This window comes from Ranitomeya imitator, chromosome 4, assembly GCF_032444005.1.
Source record: "Ranitomeya imitator isolate aRanImi1 chromosome 4, aRanImi1.pri, whole genome shotgun sequence".
NCBI classification, from domain to species: Eukaryota; Metazoa; Chordata; class Amphibia; order Anura; family Dendrobatidae; genus Ranitomeya; species Ranitomeya imitator.
Window position 1 is genome coordinate 330,905,108 of NC_091285.1, and position 25,249 is coordinate 330,930,356.

A 25,249-nucleotide genomic window follows, 5' to 3' on the forward strand; every position below is an offset into this window, starting at 1 on the left:
CCACTGGTAGGTAGGGATAGTAGCTAAGTGCAGGGCTACTTGACAGGTTAGGTGCACATCTGGATCCTGTTGTTTATTTATTATTTTTCTCCACTGGGAATTGGTTTTTTTTAATATATATATAAATAAATTGATGTTTTAAGGGATTATATGTTACACAACTGATTATTTTTCCCTAGGTTGCTTATATTCTTTCTTTGTACGTTTAGATTTGATTCTTTGGTATGGCGAGTTTCCTTTCAGGTCCCATTAATACAGATATTTGGACACAGGATGCAAACTTGGTCTTTTCCACCAGTAGTACTTCTCTCCAGAATACAGATAATCCCTCCCTCCAGAATCTCTTTAAAGATATATATCTTTGTTATAAGGATAACATTAAATCCTGGTGGGAGATAAAAGGGTTAGAAAACTATATTAAAAACAAAATAGTGCCCAAGGGATTAAGAATCAATATCAGACCCTCCCCCCGAACTGCCAATTCGACAGTGTTGGCGGCGTGGACGAAAGAGTCTATTGACTCCTCTATTCGCTTCATGCAAATATTGCTGATAGAAGAAAAATCATTGTTTGAAGAATCTAGTAAAAAATTGAATACACTAATTGAACAAGCACAGAAACAAAAATCTGATTCCGAGTTTACTAGGAGGGAAAACTTTCTACAGACATCTATAGAGAAATTCCAAAATAGGCTGAAAGAAAGGAAACATTCACAGTTTATTAGGGATCTGGGTGAGTTTAAGGATAACAAAGCCTACGATTACCAATCACAGATCACTACGGATATCTCTTCATCAGACATTGACACATCGGACACGGAGCGACAAGAACAAGGTTCCATAATACATCGGAACAATACACCGAGTAATAGATGGCATCCGACCAGAAATCAGCACAGACAAAAAGGGAGAGGAGGGAAGGGAAGAGGGGCAAGGGGTCCCTTTGGCACTTCCTTTGGGCCCATACCACAGATATCCTCTTCCTTACCTACTTCATCCTCGTCGTCTTTTTTAGATTGCAGACCAGACATGAAATACGACTTGAGGAGAAGGCCCCAATAGTACAAGGGCAGATTATTAATCTTACTCCCTTTTTCTTTTCTGGAGAAGAATATGCTGTCCTACAGAAGGGACTTAACTTTGTCCCTACTAATGCCTTTAACTGCTTTAATTGGGTTAAGGACGTGAATTTGTTTGCACGTAACCTTAAATGGAAACTCTTTTTTAAGAAATATGATGGAGAGAGATGTAGGGAGCTGGGTCTCACTGAGGAGGACATGGAGGGGTATCATGCTCTGTTTGGCCTCTTACAAGAGAATGAGAGAGATAGAGGTGAGGGACCATTTACCTCTCTAAAGAACAGAAGCAAAAAAATGCCGCCAACAAGCGACGTGACGAGTGTTGACATCTTTGTCAAATTAGTTGAAGCCGATCTGTGTAAAATCTCCAACAATGATGGTGAGAGAAACCACAATATGACATCAAGTGAGTCAGAGGCTTTGAAAAGATTGGAAAGGAACACCAATCTAATTTTCAAATCATCTGACAAGGGTGGGAATCTCGTCATCATGGATCATAAAAAATATTTGGGAATGTGTGCCCTACTTCTCAATGATCGTCAAACATATGAAATACTACCAGGGAATCCAACTCGGGTGTATACTGATGATCTTATGTGTATACTTAATCCAGCGGTAGGAAAGAAACTTGTATCACAGAGTGAGTACACCTTCCTTGTTCCAGCCTGTCCCACTGTGCCTACATTCTATGCCCTCCCAAAAGTGCATAAGGGTCTGGACCCACTTAGAGGCCGCCCTATTGTGGCAGGGATTGATTCGATGTCTCAAAATGTTGGAATATATGTAGACCGGATCCTCAGACCCTTTGTGCTCTCTTTGCCCTCGTACGTGAGGGATACTCTCCATCTTTTGGGTATGTTGGAGGATGTTGTTGTGGAGCCTTGTGTGAAATTGGCCTCCATTGATGTAGAGGCACTCTACAGCAGCATCCCCCACGATGTTGGTATGAGAGCTATAGAGCACTTTCTTAAAACAAGGGCTGTCGAATGTGGGGAACACAATTTATTTGTTAAGCAGCTTCTTCTTTTCACACTCTCCCATAATTATTTTATCTTCAATGGGAAGTACTTCCACCAGCTCAGGGGCACGGCAATGGGGAGCCCCTGTGCCCCCACTTATGCCAATCTGTTCCTGGGCTGGTGGGAGGAAACCCATATTTTTCCTGAGGAAGAGAAGTGGTGGCAGCCATATATCTGCCTCTGGGCCAGATACATTGACGATATTCTAGTGTTGTGGTCTGGCCCAGGGGCGGAGTTTGACAAATTTATAGAAGAGATTAACATCAACAATATAGGGATGAGGTTCACATCCGACATTCAGGAACAGAGTATCGCTTTTCTAGACCTGAAAATCACCAAAAATGAAAAGGGGGGGATCAGTACATGTACGTACCGTAAACCCACTGCAACAAACAGCCTGTTGCAGTGGCAGAGCCATCATCCTACCCCTCTTAAACGTGGTATACCTAGGGGGCAGTTTCTTCGTATTAGAAGGAACTGCTCTGATATAGATACGTTTAAACATCAAGCCAGTGAATTACATCAGAGGTTTAGAGAGAGGGGGTACCCCACGGACATTTTGGCCAGGTCCTATAATGAGGCACTTGGGAGGGATAGATCCTTGCTGTTGAGAACGAGGGAGACTTCTACAATATCTCCTGACCCCGTGAGACTCATAGGGACATTTGATAGTCAATCTGAAAGAATATTTCAAATCATGAGAAGACACTGGGGGATACTTCGAGCGGATCCATACCTGAAGGATGTTGTTCCATCTACACCCAGTATCACTTACAGGAGAGGGAGGTCAATTGGGGATAGGCTAGTGCATAGCCTCTATCAAAAACCACAGGGCACAGGAACATGGCTAGAGGGAAAACCTCTGGGTTTCTTTAGGTGTGGTAATTGCTCCAAATGCCAATATGCCAAGCAAACAAAACAGTTTACCAGTGCTGCTACTGGTAGAACTTTTGATATTAGGGACTTTGGCAATTGTAAGTCCACTGGAGTTGTATATAAGATTACTTGCCCCTGCCCCCTAGATTATATTGGAAAGACTACTAGGGAACTTAGAACTAGATTTGGAGAACATCTGGGGGACATCAGGCATAGGAGGGACACTCCAGTTGCTCGCCATGTCAACCTAGTACATGGAGGGAACCTGGATGGGATTACCTTTTGTATGATAGAACTCCTACAACCTAGGATTAGAGGTGGAGATTTTGACAAGGCCCTCCTAAAACGGGAAGCGGAGTGGATTTTTCGCATGCAGTCAGTCTCCCCGAGAGGCCTGAACGAATCCCTTACGTTTACCTGTTTCCTATAAAGTATGCATCTCTGGTATTCTGTCTAGTCCTTTTCTTGCACTGTGTTTCTAGCAAATGAAGATATTGGGAACCGTAGTCGGAACCGCCATATACTCTGCATACTGTTTTTGATGCAGTAGTCAATTTTGACCCTATACTATATCTTTATTATTGTTCAACTCCCTTTATCTATTTATGTATTTTTTCTATGTTTCTTTCATACTAGTTCTATATGGACATCTATATTTAACCCTATTACTGCAACAATACGGTCCTCCGTTTATCTTTAGGTGTGTTTAACATATGATGCTGGATAGAATGTTAATCGTGCCGCTGCATGTGATTATATGGTTACTCTATGTGTTTTGGCGGCTGTTTATATATTAGATTTTTATTTCTGGGGCTCTTTTGGTCTCTTAGCAATACACCGTGCCTTCTTTCTAAATTGGCAGGAGGCGCATATGTTACCCGTGACTGTTTATATCAAATATTTGCTGCCATTATATGGTGGCCTTTTTTGTTATACCCCAATTTATGTATATATTTATTCAGGTTGCAGGCACTGTGGGTCCCATACGCGTGCGCATTGTGCTGCCTTGCCTGTCTCATTTCATTGCGCAGGCGCCCTCTGGCTATGTCACTGCGCAGGTGCGACTCCACTCATTCATCTGATGGATGCACACTTGTGCGCTCCAAGCGTGCGTTCCACTTTGGTGCCGGCGCTTGCTTATGCGCGCGGTCTGCGCATGCGGGCTTCGCACGGTGAGTCCTTACTATGGCGGCCCCCATCGCGCCACGTGTATCCTCACGCCGATATGGAGGATGCCATATAGATTAGACATGGTATGTACTGTTTACTTACATTATGATCCGGTTAGCCGTGGGTGAGGGAACCACATGCTCTTATGGACAATTCTTAAATTATCGATCCAATTTATGGATCGGATTATCTGTACCCGGTGTTGTTTTGTCAATTGGGGGTGGGTCTCCACTGGCGAGTCATTACTGGCCGGTGGATCTCATCTTTTACTATAAAATCCCTCCCCCTGTGGGATTTACTCAGGCCTGCCCAAGCATCATGGCGCCTGCATCCACTACATATGCCTCCTGATATCTTTGCCTCCTGAGGAACCGTCTTGCGGGGAAACGCGTTGGGGCGATTACCTGGCAGCTAAGTTGATTTGGCCTATGTCCTTCTCTAGCTGTCCTGTATATCATGTACACCAATATGCTGAGGCTGTGCATTGCTGATATATTGATCTGTCTTCAGTCTGGTGCTTAGACATGGAATAGATTTTTTCTATTGTGCTGTGTGACAATATTATTGTTTTTCATGTCAGCTACATATGATTGCTATGTCACACCATCTATCATCTACCATGATACTATTGGCACATACTATCTCAGGCTGTGTAAAAAGGGTCTGTTATTAACAGTCTGCTGACATACACCATATCAGGCTATTCTGAGGATATTTTACCTACCCCAGTTATCAGTATTATTTTTGTTGTAGTCTGTAACCTCTTGAGTGCTGGCTATATTTGTTTATTCCAGTTTTTTTTCTTAGCCGGCACACTATGAGTATAGCTCTTATGTGATGGTACCATGGCTTGTATGCAGCACACATAAGTAGCTTTGTTACTGTATGCTATACCAATACTGGGGTTATTTATTATTTTATTTTTTTGTGCACCTTAGTTTATCTCTCCAGCCCTTCCTTCATTTCTTTCAATAGCTTATTGTTTTCCCACCTGTAGCTCGCTAGATATTTATCAGGGTGAGTCTGGGTCAGCCGGCGTTGAGTGGGGGCGCCAAATCGATCTATTAGGGTGCCAACCTCCACTGGTAGGTAGGGATAGTAGCTAAGTGCAGGGCTATTTGACAGGTTAGGTGCACATCTGGATCCTGTTGTTTATTTATTATTTTTCTCCACTGGGAATTGGTTTTTTTTAATATATATATAAATAAATTGATGTTTTAAGGGATTATATGTTACACAACTGATTATTTTTCCCTAGGTTGCTTATATTCTTTCTTTGTACGTTTAGCCATGACTTATTGCAAGCTATGCGATATGGAGAATGGGATGTCATGACTTATTGCAGGCTATGCGATATGGAGAATGGGATGTCATGACTTATTGCAATTTGTGCAATATGGAGTATGGGATGCCATGACTTGTTGCAAGCTATGCTATATGGAGAATGGGATGCCATGACTTATTGCAAGCTATGCGATATGGAGAATAGGAAGTCATGACTTATTGCAAGCTATGCGATGTGGAGAATGGGATGTCATGACTTATTGCAAGCTATGCGATATGGGGAATGGGATGCCATGACTTGTTGCAAGCTATGCGATATGGGGAATGGGATGCCATGACTTGTTGCAAGCTATGCGATATGGGGAATGGGATGCCATGACTTGTTGCAAGCTATGCGATATGGAGAATGGGATGTCATGACTTATTGCAAGCTATGCAATATGGAGAATGGGATGCCATGACTTATTGCAAGCTATGTGATATGGAGAATGGGATGTCATGACTTATTACAGGCTATGCGATATGGAAAATGGGATGTCATGACTTGTTGCAAGCTATGCGATATGGGGAATGGGATGCCATGACTTGTTGCAAGCTATGCGATATGGGGAATGGGATGCCATGACTTATTGCAAGCTATGCGATAGGGAGAATGGGATTTCATGACTTATTGCAATTTGTGCAATATGGAGAATGGGATGCCATGACTTGTTGCAAGCTATGCTATATGGAGAATGGGATGCCATGACTTATTGCAAGCTATGCGATATGGAGAATGGGATGCCATGACTTATTGCAAGCTATGCGATATGGAGAATGGGATGTCATGACTTATTGCAATTTGTGCAATATGGAGAATGGGATGCCATGACTTATTGCAAGCTATGCGATATGGAGAATGGGATGTCATGACTTGTTGCAAGCTATGCGATATGGAGAATGGGATGTCATGACTTATTGCAATTTGTGCAATATGGAGAATGGGATGCCATGACTTGTTGCAAGCTATGCGATATGGGGAATGGGATGTCATGACTTATTGCAAGCTATGCGATATGGAGAATGGGATGTCATGACTTATGCAATTTGTGCAATATGGAGAATGGGATGCCATGACTTGTTGCAAGCTATGCGATATGGAGAATAGGAAGTCATGACTTATTGCAAGCTATGCGATATGGAAAATGGGATGTCATGACTTATTGCAAGCTATGCAATATGAAGAATGGGATGCCATGACTTGTTGCAAGCTATGCGATATGGGGAATGGGATGCCATGACTTATTGTAAGCTATGCGATATGGGGAATGGGATGCCATGACTTATTGCAAGCTATGCGATATGGAGAATGGGATGTCATGACTTATTGCAGGCTATGCGATATGGAGAATGGGATGTCATGACTTGTTGCAAGCTATGCGATATGGGGAATGGGATGCCATGACTTACTGCAAGCTATGCGATATGGAGAATGGGATGTCATGACTTATTGCAATTTGTGCAATATGGAGAATGGGATGCCATGACTTATTGCAAGCTATGCGATATGGAGAATGGGATGTCATGACTTATTGCAAGCTATGCAATATGGGGAATGGGATGCCATGACTTGTTGCAAGCTATGCGATATGGGGAATGGGATGCCATGACTTATTGCAATTTGTGCAATATGGAGTATGGGATGCCATGACTTGTTGCAAGCTATGCGATATGGGGAATGGGATGTCATGACTTATTGCAATTTGTGCAATATGGAGTATGGGATGCCATGACTTGTTGCAAGCTATGCGATATGGAGAATAGGATGCCATGACTTATTGCAATTTGTGCAATATGGAGTATGGGATGCCATGACTTGTTGCAAGCTATGCGATATGGAAAATGGGATGTCATGACTTATTGCAAGCTATGCAATATGGAGAATGGGATGCCATGACTTGTTGCAAGCTATGCGATATGGGGAATGGGATGCCATGACTTATTGCAAGCTATGCGATATGGAGAATGGGATGTCATGACTTATTGCAGGCTATGCGATATGGAGAATGGGATGTCATGACTTGTTGCAAGCTATGCGATATGGAGAATGGGATGTCATGACTTATTGCAAGCTATGCGATATGGAGAATGGGATGTCATGACTTATTGCAATTTGTGCAATATGGAGAATGGGATGCCATGACTTATTGCAAGCTATGCGATATGGAGAATGGGATGTCATGACTTGTTGCAAGCTATGCGATATGGAGAATGGGATGTCATGACTTGTTGCAAGCTATGCGATATGGGGAATGGGATGTCATGACTTATTGCAATTTGTGCAATATGGAGTATGGGATGCCATGACTTGTTGCAAGCTATGCGATATGGAGAATGGGATGCCATGACTTATTGCAAGCTATGCGATATGGAGAATGGGATGTCATGACTTATTGCAAGCTATGCGATATGGAAAATGGGATGTCATGACTTATTGCAAGCTATGCAATATGGAGAATGGGATGCCGTGACTTGTTGCAAGTTATGCAATATGGGGAAAGGGATGCCATGACTTATTGCAAGCTATGCGATATGGAGAATGGGATGTCATGACTTATTGCAGGCTACGCGATATGGAGAATGGGATGTCATGACTTATTGCAAGCTATGCGATATGGGGAATGGGGTGCCATGACTTGTTGCAAGCTATGCGATATGGGGAATGGGATGCCATGACTTATTGCAATTTGTGCAATATGGAGTATGGGATGCCATGACTTGTTGCAAGCTGCGCGATATGGGGAATGGGATGTCATGACTTATTGCAATTTGTGCAATATGGAGTATGGGATGCCATGACTTGTTGCAAGCTATGCGATATGGAGAATGGGATGCCATGACTTATTGCAAGCTATGCGATATGGAGAATGGGATGTCATGACTTATTGCAAGCTATGCAATATGGAGAATGGGATGCCATGACTTGTTGCAAGCTATGCAATATGGGGAATGGGATGCCTTGACTTATTGCAAGCTATGCGATATGGAGAATGGGATGTCATGACTTATTGCAGGCTATGCGATATGGAGAATGGGATGTCATGACTTGTTGCAAGCTATGCGATATGGAGAATGGGATGTCATGACTTATTGCAAGATATGCGATATGGAGAATGGGATGTCATGACTTATTGCAATTTGTGCAATATGGAGAATGGGATGCCATGACTTATTGCAAGCTATGCGATATGGAGAATGGGATGTCATGACTTATGCAATTTGTGCAATATGGAGAATGGGATGTCATGACTTATTGCAGGCTATGCGATATGGAGAACGGGATGTCATGACTTATTGCAAGCTATGCGATATGGGGAATGGGATGACATGACTTGTTGCAAGCTATACGATATGGGGAATGGGATGCCATGACTTATTGCAATTTGTGCAATATGGAGTATGGGATGCCATGACTTGTTGCAAGCTATGCGATATGGGGAATGGCATGTCATGACTTATTGCAATTTGTGCAATATGGAGTATGGGATGCCATGACTTGTTGCAAGCTATGCGATATGGAGAATGGGATGCCATGACTTATTGCAAGCTATGCGATATGGAGAATGGGATGTCATGACTTATTGCAATTTGTGCAATATGGAGAATAGGATGCCATGACTTATTGCAAGCTATGCGATATGGAGAATAGGAAGTCATGACTTATTGCAAGCTATGCGATATGGAGAATGGGATGTAATGACTTATTGCAAGCTATGCAATATGGAGAATGGGATGCCATGACTTGTTGCAAGCTATGCGATATGGGGAATGGGATGCCATGACTTATTGCAAGCTATGCGATATGGAGAATGGGATGTCATGACTTATGCAATTTGTTCAATATGGAGAATGGGATGTCATGACTTATTGCAGGCTATGCGATATGGAGAATGGGATGTCATGACTTATTGCAAGCTATGCGATATGGGGAATGGGATGCCATGACTTATTGCAATTTGTGCAATATGGAGAATGGGATGCCATGACTTATTGCAAGCTATGCGATATGGAGAATGGGATGCCATGACTTGTTGCAAGCTATGCGATATGGAGAATGGGATGCCATGACTTGTTGCAAGCTATGCGATATGCGGAATGGGATGCCATGACTTATTGCAAGCTATGCGATATGGAGAATGGGATGTCATGACTTATGCAATTTGTGCAATATGGAGAATGGGATGCCATGACTTATTGCAGGCTATGCGATATGGAGAATGGGATGTCATGACTTATTGCAAGCTATGCGATATGGGGAATGGGATGCCATGACTTATTGCAAGCTATGCGATATGGAGAATGGGATGCCATGACTTATTGCAAGCTATGCGATATGGAGAATGGGATGTCATGACTTATTGGAAGCTATGCGATATGGAAAATGGGATGTCATGACTTATTGCAAGCTATGCAATATGGAGAATGGGATGCCATGACTTGTTGCAAGCTATGCAATATGGGGAATGGGATGCCTTGACTTATTGCAAGCTATGCGATATGGAGAATGGGATGTCATGACTTATTGCAGGCTATGCGATATGGAGAATGGGATGTCATGACTTGTTGCAAGCTATGCGATATGGGGAATGGGATGCCATGACTTATTGCAATTTGTGCAATATGGAGAATGGGATGCCATGACTTATTGCAAGCTATGCGATATGGAGAATGGGATGCCATGACTTATGCAATTTGTGCAATATGGAGAATGGGATGTCATGACTTATTGCAGGCTATGCGATATGGGGAATGGGATGCCATGACTTGTTGCAAGCTATGCGATATGGGGAATCGGATGCCATGACTTACTGCAATTTGTGCAATATGGAGTATGGGATGCCATGACTTGTTGCAAGCTATGCGATATGGAGAATGGGATGTCATGACTTATTGCAGGCTATGCGATATGGGGAATGGGATGCCATGACTTGTTGCAAGCTATGCGATATGGGGAATGGGATGCCATGACTTACTGCAATTTGTGCAATATGGAGTATGGGATGCCATGACTTATTGCAAGCTATGCGATATGGAGAATGGGATGTCATGACTTATTGCAGGCTATGCGATATGGAGAATGGGATGTCATGACTTGTTGCAAGCTATGCGATATGGGGAATGGGATGCCATGACTTACTGCAAGCTATGCGATATGGAGAATGGGATGTCATGACTTATTGCAATTTGTGCAATATGGAGAATGGGATGCCGTGACTTATTGCAAGCTATGCGATATGGAGAATGGGATGTCATGACTTATTGCAAGCTATGCAATATGGGGAATGGGATGCCATGACTTGTTGCAAGCTATGCGATATGGGGAATGGGATGCCATGACTTATTGCAATTTGTGCAATATGGAGTATGGGATGCCATGACTTGTTGCAAGCTATGCGATATGGAAAATGGGATGTCATGACTTATTGCAAGGTATGCAATATGGAGAATGGGATGCCATGACTTGTTGCAAGCTATGCAATATGGGGAATGGGGTGCCTTGACTTATTGCAAGCTATGCGATATGGAGAATGGGATGTCATGACTTATTGTAGGCTATGCGATATGGAGAATGGGATGTCATGACTTGTTGCAAGCTATGCGATATGGGGAATGGGATGCCATGACTTATTGCAATTTGTGCAATATGGAGAATGGGATGCCATGACTTATTGCAAGCTATGCGATATGGAGAATGGGATGCCATGACTTATGCAATTTGTGCAATATGGAGAATGGGATGTCATGACTTATTGCAGGCTATGCGATATGGAGAACGGGATGTCATGACTTATTGCAAGCTATGCGATATGGGGAATGGGATGCCATGACTTGTTGCAAGCTATGCGATATGGGGAATGGGATGCCATGACTTATTGCAATTTGTGCAATATGGAGTATGGGATGCCATGATTTGTTGCAAGCTATGCGATATGGGGAATGGGATGTCATGACTTATTGCAATTTGTGCAATATGGAGTATGGGATGCCATGACTTGTTGCAGGCTATGCGATATGGAGAATGGGATGCCATGACTTATTGCAAGCTATGCGATATGGAGAATGGGATGTCATGACTTATTGCAATTTGTGCAATATGGAGAATAGGATGCCATGACTTGTTGCAAGCTATGCGATATGGAGAAGGGGATGCCATGACTTATTGCAAGCTATGCGATATGGAGAATAGGAAGTCATGACTTATTGCAAGCTATGCGATATGGAGAATGGGATGTCATGACTTATTGCAAGCTATGCAGTATGGAGAATGGGATGCCATGACTTGTTGCAAGCTATGCGATATGGGGAATGGGATGCCATGACTTATTGCAAGCTATGCGATATGGAGAATAGGATGTCATGACTTACGCAATTTGCGCAATATGGAGAATGGGATGTCATGACTTATTGCAGGCTATGCAATATGGAGAATGGGATGTCATGACTTATTGCAAGCTATGCGATATGGGGAATGGGATGCCATGACTTGTTGCAAGCTATGCGATATGGGGAATGGAATGCCATGACTTATTGCAAGCTATGCGATATGGAGAATGGGATGTCATGACTTATTGCAAGCTATGCAATATGGAGAATGGGATGCCATGATTTGTTGCAAGCTATGCGATATGGGGAATGGGATGCCATGACTTATTGCAAGCTATGCGATATGGAGAATGGGATGTCATGACTTATTGCAATTTGTGCAATATGGAGAATAGGATGCCATGACTTGTTGCAAGCTATGCGATATGGAGAAGGGGATGCCATGACTTATTGCAAGCTATGCGATATGGAGAATAGGAAGTCATGACTTATTGCAAGCTATGCGATATGGAGAATGAGATGTCATGACTTATTGCAAGCTATGCAATATGGAGAATGGGATGCCATGACTTGTTGCAAGCTATGCGATATGGGGAATGGGATGTCATGACTTATGCAATTTGGTCAATATGGAGAATGGGATGTCATGACTTATTGCAGGCTATGCGATATGGAGAATGGGATGTCATGACTTATTGCAAGCTATGCGATATGGGGAATGGGATGCCATGACTTATTGCAATTTGTGCAATATGGAGAATGGGATGCCATGACTTATTGCAAGCTATGCGATATGGAGAATGGGATGCCATGACTTATTGCAAGCTATGCGATATGGAGAATGGGATGCCATGACTTGTTGCAAGCTATGCGATATGGAGAATGGGATGCCATGACTTGTTGCAAGCTATGCGATATGCGGAATGGGATGCCATGACTTATTGCAAGCTATGCGATATGGAGAATGGGATGTCATGACTTATGCAATTTGTGCAATATGGAGAATGGGATGCCATGACTTATTGCAGGCTATGCGATATGGAGAATGGGATGTCATGACTTATTGCAAGCTATGCGATATGGAGAATGGGATGTCATGACTTATTGCAAGCTATGCAATATGGGGAATGGGATGCCATGACTAGTTGCAAGCTATGCGATATGGGGAATGGGATGCCATGACTTATTGCAAGCTATGCGATATGGAGAATGGGATGTCATGACTTATTGCAATTTGTGCAATATGGAGAATGGGATGCCATGACTTGTTGCAAGCTATGCGATATGGAGAATGGGATGCCATGACTTATTGCAAGCTATGCGATATGGAGAATGGGATGTCATGACTTATTGCAATTTGTGCAATATGGAGAATGGGATGCCATGACTTATTGCAAGCTATGCGATATGGAGAATGGGATCCCATGACTTATTGCAAGCTATGCGATATGGAGAATGGGATGCCATGACTTGTTGCAAGCTATGCGATATGGAGAATGGGATGTCATGACTTATTGCCAATTTGTGCAATATGGAGAATGGGATGCCATGACTTGTTGCAAGCTATGCGATATGGAGAAGGGGATGCCATGACTTATTGCAAGCTATGCGATATGGAGAATAGGAAGTCATGACTTATTGCAAGCTATGCGATATGGAGAATGGGATGTCATGACTTATTGCAAGCTATGCAATATGGAGAATGGGATGCCATGACTTGTTGCAAGCTATGCGATATGGGGAATGGGATGCCATGACTTATTGCAAGCTATGCGATATGTAGAATGGGATGTCATGACTTACGCAATTTGCGCAATATGGAGAATGGGATGTCATGACTTATTGCAGGCTATGCAATATGGAGAATGGGATGTCATGACTTATTGCAAGCTATGCGATATGGGGAATGGGATGCCATGACTTGTTGCAAGCTATGCGATATGGGGAATGGAATGCCATGACTTATTGCAAGCTATGCGATATGGAGAATGGGATGTCATGACTTATTGCAAGCTATGCAATATGGAGAATGGGATGCCATGATTTGTTGCAAGCTATGCGATATGGGGAATGGGATGCCATGACTTATTGCAAGCTATGCGATATGGAGAATGGGATGTCATGACTTATGCAATTTGTGCAATATGGAGAATGGGATGTCATGACTTATTGCAGGCTATGCGATATGGAGAATGGGATGTCATGACTTATTGCAAGCTATGCGATATGGGGAATGGGATGCCATTACTTGTTGCAAGCTATGCGATATGGGGAATGGGATGCCATGACTTATTGCAAGCTATGCGATATGGAGAATGGGATGTCATGACTTATTGCAATTTGTGCAATATGGAGAATGGGATGCCATGACTTGTTGCAAGCTATGCGATATGGAGAATGGGATGTCATGACTTATTGCAATTTGTGCAATATGGAGAATGGGATAACATGACATGTTGCAAGCTATGCGATATGGAGAATGGGATGTCATGACTTGTTGCAAGCTATGCGATATGGGGAATGGGATGTCATGACTTAATGCAGGCTATGCGATATGGAGAATGGGATGTCATGACTTGTTGCAAGCTATGCGATATGGGGAATGGGATGTCATGACTTATTGCAAGCTATGCGATATGGGGAATGGGATGTCATGACTTATTGCAATTTGTGCAATATGGAGAATGGGATGCCATGACTTGTTGCAAGCTATGCGATATGGAGAATGTGATGCCATGACTTATTGCAAGCTATGCGATATGGAGAATGGGATGTCATGACTTATTGCAGGCTATGCGATATGGAGAATGGGATGTCATGACTTATTGCAATTTGTGCAATATGGAGTATGGGATGCCATGACTTATTGCAAGCTATGCGATATGGAGAATGGGATGCCATGACAAATTGCAAGCTATGCGATATGGAGAATGGGATGTCATGACTTATGGCAATTTGTGCAATATGGAGAATGGGATGCCATGACTTATTGCAAGCTATGCGATATGGAGAATGGGATGCCATGACTTATTGCAAGCTATGCCATATGGAGAATGGGATGACATGACTTGTTGCAAGCTATGCGATATGGAGAATGGGATGCCATGACTTATTGCAAGCTATGCGATATGGAGAATGGGAAGTCATGACTTATTGCAAGCTATGCGATATGGAGAATAGGAAGTCATGACTTATTGCAAGCTATGCGATATGGAGAATGGGATGTCATGACTTATTGCAATTTGTGCAATATGGAGAATGGGATGCCATGACTTATTGCAATTTGTGCAATATGAAGAATGGGATGCCATGACTTGTTGCAAGCTATGCGATATGGAGAATGGGATGCCATGACTTGTTGCAAGCTATGCTATATGGAGAATGGGATGTCATGACTTATTGCATAGCTGCAATATGGAGAATGGGATGTCATGACTTATTGCAAGCTATGCGATATGGAGAATGGGATGTCATGACTTATTGTAAGCTATGCGATATGGAGAATAGGATGCCATGACTTATTGTAAGCTATGCGATATGGAGAATGGGATGTCATGTCTTATTGTATGTTATGCGATATGGAGAATGGGATGTCATGACTTATTGTAGCTATGCGATATGGAGAATGGGATGTCATGACTTATTGCATAGCTGCAATATGGAGAATGGGATGTCATGACTTATTGTAGCTATGCGATATGGAGAATGGGATGCCATGACTTATTGCAATTTGTGCAATATGAAGAATGGGATGCCATGACTTGTTGCAAGCTATGCGATATGGAGAATGGGATGCCATGACTTGTTGCAAGCTATGCTATATGGAGAATGGGATGTCATGACTTATTGTAGCTATGCGATATGGAGAATGGGATGTCATGACTTATTGCATAGCTGCAATATGGAGAATGGGATGTCATGACTTATTGCAAGCTATGCGATATGGAGAATGGGATGTCATGACTTATTGTAAGCTATGTGATATGGAGAATAGGATGCCATGACTTATTGTAAGCTATGCGATATGGAGAATGGGATGTCATGTCTTATTGTATGTTATGCGATATGGAGAATGGGATGTCATGACTTATTGTAGCTATGCGATATGAAGAATGGGATGTCATGACTTATTGCATAGCTGCAATATGGAGAATGGGATGTCATGACTTATTGTAGCTATGCGATATGGAGAATGGGATGTCATGACTTATTGCATAGCTGCAATATGGAGAATGGGATGTTATGACTTATTGTAGCTATGCGATATGGAGAATGGGATGCCATGACTTGTTGCAAGCTATGCTATTTGGAGAATGGGATGTCATGACTTATTGTAGCTATGCGATATGGAGAATGGGATGTCATGACTTATTGCATAGCTGCAATATGGAGAATGGGATGTCATGACTTATTGCAAGCTATGCGATATGGAGAATGGGATGTCATGACTTATTGTAAGCTATGCTATATGGAGAATAGGATGCCATGACTAATTGTAAGCTATGCGATATTGAGAATGGGATGTCATGTCTTATTGTATGTTATGCGATATGGAGAATGGGATGTCATGACTTATTGTAGCTATGCGATATGGAGAATGGGATGTCATGACTTATTGTAGCTATGCGATATGGAGAATGGGATGTCATGACTTATTGTAGCTATGCGATATGGAGAATGGGATGCCATGACTTGTTGCAAGCTATGCTATATGGAGAATGGGATGTCATGACTTATTGTAGCTATGCGATATGGAGAATGGGATGTCATGACTTATTGTAGCTATGCGATATGGAGAATGGGATGTCATGACTTATTGTAGCTATGCGATATGGAGAATGGGATGCCATGACTTGTTGCAAGCTATGCTATATGGAGAATGGGATGTCATGACTTATTGTAGCTATGCGATATGGAGAATGGGATGTCATGACTTATTGCATAGCCGCAATATGGAGAATGGGATGTCATGACTTATTGCAAGCTATGCGATATGGAGAATGGGATGTCATGACTTATTGTAAGCTATGCGATATGGAGAATAGGATGCCATGACTTATTGTATGTTATGCGATATGGAGAATGGTATGTCATGACTTATTGTAAGCTATGCGATATGGAGAATGGGATGTCATGACTTATTGTAAGCTATGCGATATGGAGAATAGGATGCCATGACTTATTGTATGTTATGCGATATGGAGAATGGTATGTCATGACTTATTGTAGCTATGCGATATGGAGAATGGGATGTCATGACTTATTGTAGCTATGCGATATGGAGAATGGGATGCCATGACTTGTTGCAAGCTATGCTATATGGAGAATGGGATGTCATGACTTATTGTAGCTATGCGATATGGAGAATGGGATGTCATGACTTATTGCATAGCCGCAATATGGAGAATGGGATGTCATGACTTATTGCAAGCTATGCGATATGGAGAATGGGATGTCATGACTTATTGTAAGCTATGCGATATGGAGAATAGGATGCCATGACTTATTGTATGTTATGCGATATGGAGAATGGTATGTCATGACTTATTGTAAGCTATGCGATATGGAGAATGGGATGTCATGACTGGTTGCAGGCTGAGTCTTAGGTTCTATGCTGTCAGCATAATGCCAGACCCGGATTGAGCACATCAGCTTAATCATGACTGACAGTCTGCTTGCTAAGTATGAAATGACAACATAACAGTTGTTTCAAGGAACATGTGCATTGTAATCAATCTATTACAGATAAATCCAGTCCTTAGTATAAGACAAAATAGGTGATTTGCTAGTCCTTTGTCTGTCTCCTGCTGTATTAACCATATTTTTATACAAATAAATTGAATTAAACAAGTATGGCTCTGACAACATTGATCATATAAGTAAATATATAGATTTTCTTGTGCAGCAATGTGAATTAAGTTTCTTTGTGATTTTTTTTTGTATGCTAGTGTTCTATATTTCTCTTGGCATCGCTATGAACATGGATCTTTCTGGCCAAATCTACGTGAATCAGACTTTGATTCTGTCGGGAAGGGCAGAGGAACTGGCTTCAATGTAAATCTACCATGGAACCAGGTACACAGTGCCATACCTAATTAAAGGGGACTTTTCACCAGTGTTAGCATGTTAAACTGGCCACATCAGAGAATAGTGGCTGCAGAGCTGCGAAAACGCCTTTTTATTTTTAAATTCTTCCTCTCCATTGTGGAGATATTAGCTTGTTGAGGTTATAAATTGTTATAGTTAATCTGGGCGCTACCAGAATTTCTTTCCCTAAAAGACTTTGGCTAATCCTAAGTGGGCGCAGTAACATACAAGGGGAAAATAGTACACACCCACACAATAGATTAGATCAGGTTTCTTAGTATAAGACATGTAATGACCGTTTGCTTTCCTCGCTGATCTCACTGCAGAGAGGTATGTGATTACATAGTGCTGGTAGTATCATCTTCCAGCAGCTAGCGTGGGAGAGGAACAGTACAGCTGAGGTGAGCTTTGTCCATTACAATCATATCTGCAACTGTCAGCTCAGTTGTACTCTCCTCATTCCACAATGACTGTTGTGAGATGAAATGTGTTAGTAATATTTATTTAACTCCCAGCACTTAATAATCATTCATGTGTCTGCAGTGAGAAGACTAGGCTGTCTGTCATTACGTCTCACACAGGTGAAATCTAAGCTATTGTAGGGGTGTTTATTGTTTCCCCTTGTATGTTGTTGCCTGCTTATGATTGGTCAACCTCATATAGCGGAAGAAGTACACACCCCATTGGACTTAACCTGTATATTAGACCTTAAACTTTACAACCTAATACCTCTGTAATCGAGAGTAGAAACTGAACAATAATAAAGATGTTTTACTCAGTTCTGCAGCTATTATTCCGTGATGTGGCCATTTTAACATGCTCAAACTGGTGAAAAATCATCTTTAACTGGGTTTTCACCTCTATTGACATTCATCAAATATCCATAGGATTGGTGATTTAGTGTTGTGCGTTGCTACTAACTTCCACATCAGAAGGTGAGCAGCCCTGATGATGTCACGGCTGCACATACCTGACAGGACATGTGTAAAATCGGTAAGTATTATCCTTGCAGGGACATCATCAGCATTGCTCATCTTTAGATGCAGAAGTGAGCGGTGCCAGTCAACCAAGCTGTGGGGCACTACCTCATTCCCTTGACCAGTTTGAAGATGTTTTTTTGCACTTTAGGCCAAGTCTTTCATAATTACCCTTAGTGACAAATTGTCATCCATTGTAAGTGTAAATTAGTTGTAACGAATAAAGCACAATTTGCATTAGACGTGATTCATTAGTATGTGATTCAGTCAATGTCAAATAAGTAAATTCTTAATTAACATAAAAAGCAAATATCTAATATAGGTATATTTCATAGTGCATTTAATCACATGCATTTCTGTTACTTTGTTTTGTTGACTGTATTTTTCTTTTAGACCGGCATGGGTAATGCAGATTATATGGCAGCGTTCTTCCATGTACTCCTGCCATTGGCCTTTGAGGTAACTATTTTGTGTTGCTATAAGAAAATAAAGTTCAATGATAGAACGTGTATTATAACCAATTATTGATTCTTGAGATGGTGGCACAATAATGTAATGTCTGTGTGTTTATACCGCACTTCACTGAAAAAGTGCTGTAATCAGATTTCTTCTGTTTTCAGTTTAATCCTGAACTGGTTTTGGTCTCTGCCGGCTATGACTCGGGCATTGGAGACCCTGAGGTACTACTTGGTTTTCTGATATTTTTTTCTGCATTTTTTTACTGAGAATCTTTTCTGTAGAGTAATATTTTAATACTATTGTATATTTGCAGGGACGTATGAGCGCTACCCCAGAGTGTTACGCCCATCTCACACACATGTTAATGCATCTTGCTGGTGGTAAACTATGCATGATTCTTGAGGTAAATTCTTGTGTTGTTCATTTTAGTAAAATATCCACTGTCTATAATGATATTCTTGCTGCCACGGTCTGATCGTTTTACTAAATAACACCTATTACCAAAAATGCTGCAAATTGTCCCTAATGGCCGCTTTTAACCCTCTGTCACATACAATATTCGGACTAACGAGTTCACATACAATGTGCCTGTCAGGCGCCTGCTGGAAAAATACCTATAATATCTAATGTTTGCAATTTCAGTGCTCTAAAAGTGATCAGTGACCTTCATAGGGATGTAATAAAAGAGACTACACATAATCAGTTGCAAAAAAAACATTTACTTAACATAAAACTAATAACTATGAAATACAAACTTTTCAAAACTCCCGCCAAATAGTCCCCAGTTCGACTCTCTCAAAAAAATGTACAAAGAAAATTTTTGAACACAAACTTAATTTTAAGGTACCTTAAGTACTATTAAAAACATATTCAATCAGAAGTAGATGCTGAGGTTTCCCCAGAAAAGTCACACTTGCACAGCAAATAGCAAGAATTACACACCATTTTTGCATGTGTCAGGCAAATTGCTTTATGACATTTGAGACATTCATAATTTGAAAGCCTTCTGGTTCCGCTTTCCGTTTGGCAGGTGGTGCATCTCCTTCTTTTGTGAGGTGGTGCAGATGGTGACTTTTCACCATCATCTTCTGGGCGGAACCTTTTGAGCTGAACTTGAAGGCGAGAGGGGATACCGATTGTTTTCACGCTTCTCCTGCGTAGCTCTCCAAGTACTAGTTCATGGGCCAATTTTTTCAGATACAATCGTCTACTGAGTGGTTCAAGCTTGTTTTCAAGATAAATTACTTGTGAATTTATACCACCCAAATTCAACATAGCAAAAAATATGACCATTGGCCAGCGTTTGATGTTTCTGCTGACGTTGAAAGTGGAGCACATCTGATCTGCTGTATCCACACCCCCTTTGGTGGCATTGTAAAATGTAATTATCTCCGGGTTTTTTTCTGCCCCAGTCCCAGGATCGATGGCAGCATCATCATGAAGTGTTGATAGAAGAAGTACGATTTTTTTGGCATGTGGTACATAGGAAACTAAAGCCTTTCCATTATGGAATGCAAACATACTGCTGTACTGTTGTCTCTCTTTCACACTTACAAACTGTGGCGGCAATTCCCTTTTGTTTTTTCTTACAGTTCCCACATATGACAGCTTCTGAATTTTCAGATAATCAATCAGATCACAACTTGTAAACCAATTGTCAGCTGTAATATTGCGACCCGATCCAAATAAGGGTTCAGCCAGTCTTTTTACAACATCAATGGGTTTGTTGCTCACACAGTAAGGACCTTCTGGTTGTTTTCCTGCATAAACTTCCAGGTTGTAAGTGTAGGTCTTACTGGCATCAACAAGGGCATAAATTTTTATTCCATATTTGTTTGGCTTTGATGGAATATATTGACGAAAGGCACATCTACCACGAAAACCAGGGAGCATTTCGTCAATAGTGAGATTCTCTCCAGGGTAATAAGTTTGTTTACAGTTTACAACAAATCTTTGAAATATATCACGAATTGGAGCAAGTCGGTCATGTGTTTTGCGTTCGGTTCGGGTAGTTCTGTCGTCAAACCGAAGGCAACGAATTAGAATCTTGAATCTGTTTATGGACATAACAAGGCTAAATTTTTCAACTCCATCCCCATCTTTACCCCAAAGTTCCTCCAAACTTTGTCTATTTGCCCTATAAGCTCCTGCAAGGTACAGTAATCCAAAAAAAGCACGCAGTTCTATTTCATCTGTGGGCTTGATGGTTCTGTTGCAGATGTACTTGTCCTTTATAATGTCTATATATTGGTTGGTATATGTGACAATAGAGTCCAGAATGTCATCTGTAAATATACTGTTCCAGCATTCAACTGCAGTTTTTGCATTACGTGCAGTTCCTATTACTGCAGGAAGGTGAGTAATAATGTTTAAAGGTTCCCTACGTTTTTTCTGGAATGGCTTCTTGTTCCATTTAGTATTTTTATCTTTTCCAATATAATATGATCCAACTTCTTCATCCTCACCACTGTCACCATCTTGCTCTGTTTCAGAATCCAGGACACATTCTTCCACCTCATCATGAGAATCAATCTCACTTTCCTCTCCTAAATCCTCATTCAGTGTGAGGTCTCTATCATCTAACAGCATGTTTGTTACTTCCTCAACATCAAGTTGTTTGGATAAATTGTACATTTTCCTCTCCATTTCAGCAGATAATCTGAAGCAAGAGAAGGAATATGTTAGGGAACTACTGTAGATGCCTGAGCAGCACACTTTCTTTTATAAAATCTCCTTTATTTCTATGAAATATCCTCACATTTTGTGCTATACATTCATAAAACAAGCTAAATAAACTATTGTGATGAATAAAAACATAAAATACCAACCTTACTGAATGTGACGTATTCACATACAATGAGCCTGAGAGATCTGTGCAGCTATATCCTCTCCCCTGAAGCTCTGAAATCCAACTGTGATATCAGGTTTCACAGACCTTCAAGAGACAGGAGACTACCTGGAGGGAGGGGGTTTCCTCACAATCTGGTGAGGAAGGAGAAATGAAAGTAAAAGAGAAGCGCCTGTCAGATCAGTTGTATGTGACGGAGGGTTAAGGACCTGACTTTCTAGCAAAAAGTTTGAAAGATGTAGATCTTGTTCTGCATGCTGGGCTCAGCAACCTGAAAGTTCGGACACACTTTCTAGAAAGTCAGGTCCTTTAGGGGACCATTAGAGACACTTGGTAACATTTTTGGTAGATGCTAGTTAATGATAAACTTACCTGGAGCAGCCAGTGCCAGGCAGCAGCTGCCAAGGCAAACAGGATCATGGGGTGCATTAAAAGAGGTCTGGATACACATGATGAGAGCATTATACTGCCTCTGTACAAATCCCTAGTTAGACCGCACATGGAGTACTGTGTCCAGTTTTGGGCACCGGTGCTCAGGAAGGATATAATGGAACTAGAGAGAGTACAAAGGAGGGCAACAAAATTAATAAAGGGGATGGGAGAACTACAATACCCAGATAGATTAGCGAAATTAGGATTATTTAGTCTAGAAAAAAGACGACTGAGGGGCGATCTAATAACCATGTATAAGTATATAAGGGGACAATACAAATATCTCGCTGAGGATCTGTTTATACCAAGGAAGGTGACGGGCACAAGGGGGCATTCTTTGCGTCTGGAGGAGAGAAGGTTTTTCCACCAACATAGAAGAGGATTCTTTACTGTTAGGGCAGTGAGAATCTGGAATTGCTTGCCTGAGGAGGTGGTGATGGCGAACTCAGTCGAGGGGTTCAAGAGAGGCCTGGATGTCTTCCTGGAGCAGAACAATATTGTATCATACAATTAGGTTCTGTAGAAGGACGTAGATCTGGGGATTTATTATGATGGAATATAGGCTGAACTGGATGGACAAATGTCTTTTTTCGGCCTTACTAACTATGTTACTATGTTACTATGTTACTATGTTATTTAGTAAAAACCTCTGGGCTCCTTTATTATGACATTGTTGTTGACAGGAAGCTTATTGTTTTTTTTAAATTTTTTGATCATTTCTTTTGAGCTATCTCTTGACTCCAAATGTACAAACATATCCCTAGGCGAATGTTATTAGCAGCTCTTTTTACAAGCTGTAGACTATAGCTTGCGCTTTGCTAAGGTGGCATAAAGTTCTGTGGTATGAGAAGAGAACCAGATGAGGCAAACTGAATCATGTGGTTTGTTTTTTTATTATTTTCTTACATAGTAACAAAACGGACATGTTAACTTCTTATGTTTCCATCATGAGCCAACTTGATTAGTTAGGTTTTATTAAACCCATTTGTTATTTCTGAGTTCCGAGATCTGCATTTGTTTACTTAAGCCACTCGTTCTGTAATGGAAGCCGATCCTGTGATTAGTAGTATTCATTAGTAGTATTTTCTTATCATTTATCTTTAGAAGTATATTCTATCTTATTCCACTGATTTAAGTTAATCCGCACATTTTACACAAGTAGTGGTATGGTTATATAGGCGCTTGTACTATTTTAAGGTGGATGTGTGGGTTCAAATCTCAAATCACTGAATATATTATCCAATTCATACATATCCACTTTGCAAGGGGGTCACAGAACTGTATACCATTAAAATGTTGCTTTTATTATTAAGTATTAAACCACAATCGGTGATAAATATAATCACAAAAGAAAAAGAACAAACTTGTCTCCAAAATCTGAAAAGGGAAAACTGCCCAATTTGTATTGAGGTATCAGAATTTGTGTAACCCATCAGGTTTGATAGCGTATTATATCAAAATCTGGAATGGGCATTGCTATCTACAGGGGATGTATCTATCAATATACAAAAGCCCTATTGCATCCCTAATGCTATCCCTGAATTGTCGTGGAGGTTGGCACCCTAGATGTGCAATAGTTGCCCCACTTCCTTATTGGCCCTGATGTACTTTTAAAACCCGAACGGTTAGCCTAATGTACCCATGTAATGGCTCCACATCCAGATACATTCATACAGATGACTCATAAAGCATTGAAATCACTGCTCTGCTTGATAGACCCCAGTTCCTATCTCACTGGCCGTATGTTGTATGATGTTGGAATAGTTACTGATTTGGCTTTATGTGATGTTCGTAGAACATGCAGTTACAATCATTCTCCTAACAGGGTGGCTACCACCTACGCTGCCTGTCAGAATCTGTTTCCATGACTGTAAGAATGTTACTTGGAGATCCAGTGCCCAGGTTGTCTGGAGAAATGACTCCGTGCTACAGGTATGATTTGTCACTGTTTCTAATGCATGGTGTTATCTGGCTGTTCTGTTTAAATACAGCTTTTTTCCCCTTCTGCACTCTTCTTACAGTGGGTACAGTCAACTTGTGTGTAAATGACAAATTTAATAAACGAGTTGTCCTCTCACAACAGCACCCTTGTACAAGCCCTGTTATACCCCTCATTTATTTATATGTATTACATTATAGGTAGTGATGAGCGAGTGTACTCTTTGCTTGGGTGGTCTCCGAGTATTTGTTAGTGCTCGGAGATTTCGTTTTCCTCGCCGCAGCTGCATGATTTACGGCTGCTGGACAGGCTGAATACATGTGAGGAATGCCTGTTTGTTAGGGAATTCCCACATGTATTCAGGCTGTCCAGCAGCCGTAAATCATGCAGCTGAGGCAACAAAAACTCCGAGCACTAACAAATACTCGGAGATCACCCGATCAACAATGTTATTCACTCATCACTAATTATAGGGGTATCCTCCAGTTTATGAATAGGACATAATGTACAAACTTGAGAATACCCCTTTACATGGCTGACACGCAGCGTTACTTCCACTTTAGGGGAAATGTATGGCCTGCTACAGCTTTTGTTTCTGCAAATGAACTCACTTTTTTGTTGTAGGTTTGTTACAGTGTATATTTGTATTTTAATTAATTCTATACCTCATTAAGTGATTGGGATTTCCTGCTATGCATTTTACACAAATACACAGGA

At 41.3% G+C, this 25,249-nt stretch overlaps 1 protein-coding gene across 2 annotated transcripts in view; it reads left to right on the plus strand.

Moving 5' to 3' along the window:
• Window positions 1-25,249, plus strand: part of HDAC10 (histone deacetylase 10) — a 146,749-nt gene that overhangs the window by 46,908 nt on the left and 74,592 nt on the right. For both annotated transcript variants that reach the window (XM_069764929.1, XM_069764930.1), the window contains exons 8-12: window positions 17,739-17,865; window positions 19,248-19,313; window positions 19,475-19,534; window positions 19,627-19,716; window positions 24,419-24,525. In XM_069764929.1, coding sequence (XP_069621030.1) covers window positions 17,739-17,865; window positions 19,248-19,313; window positions 19,475-19,534; window positions 19,627-19,716; window positions 24,419-24,525 — 450 coding nt within the window. The remainder of the gene's footprint in view (window positions 1-17,738; window positions 17,866-19,247; window positions 19,314-19,474; window positions 19,535-19,626; window positions 19,717-24,418; window positions 24,526-25,249) is intronic.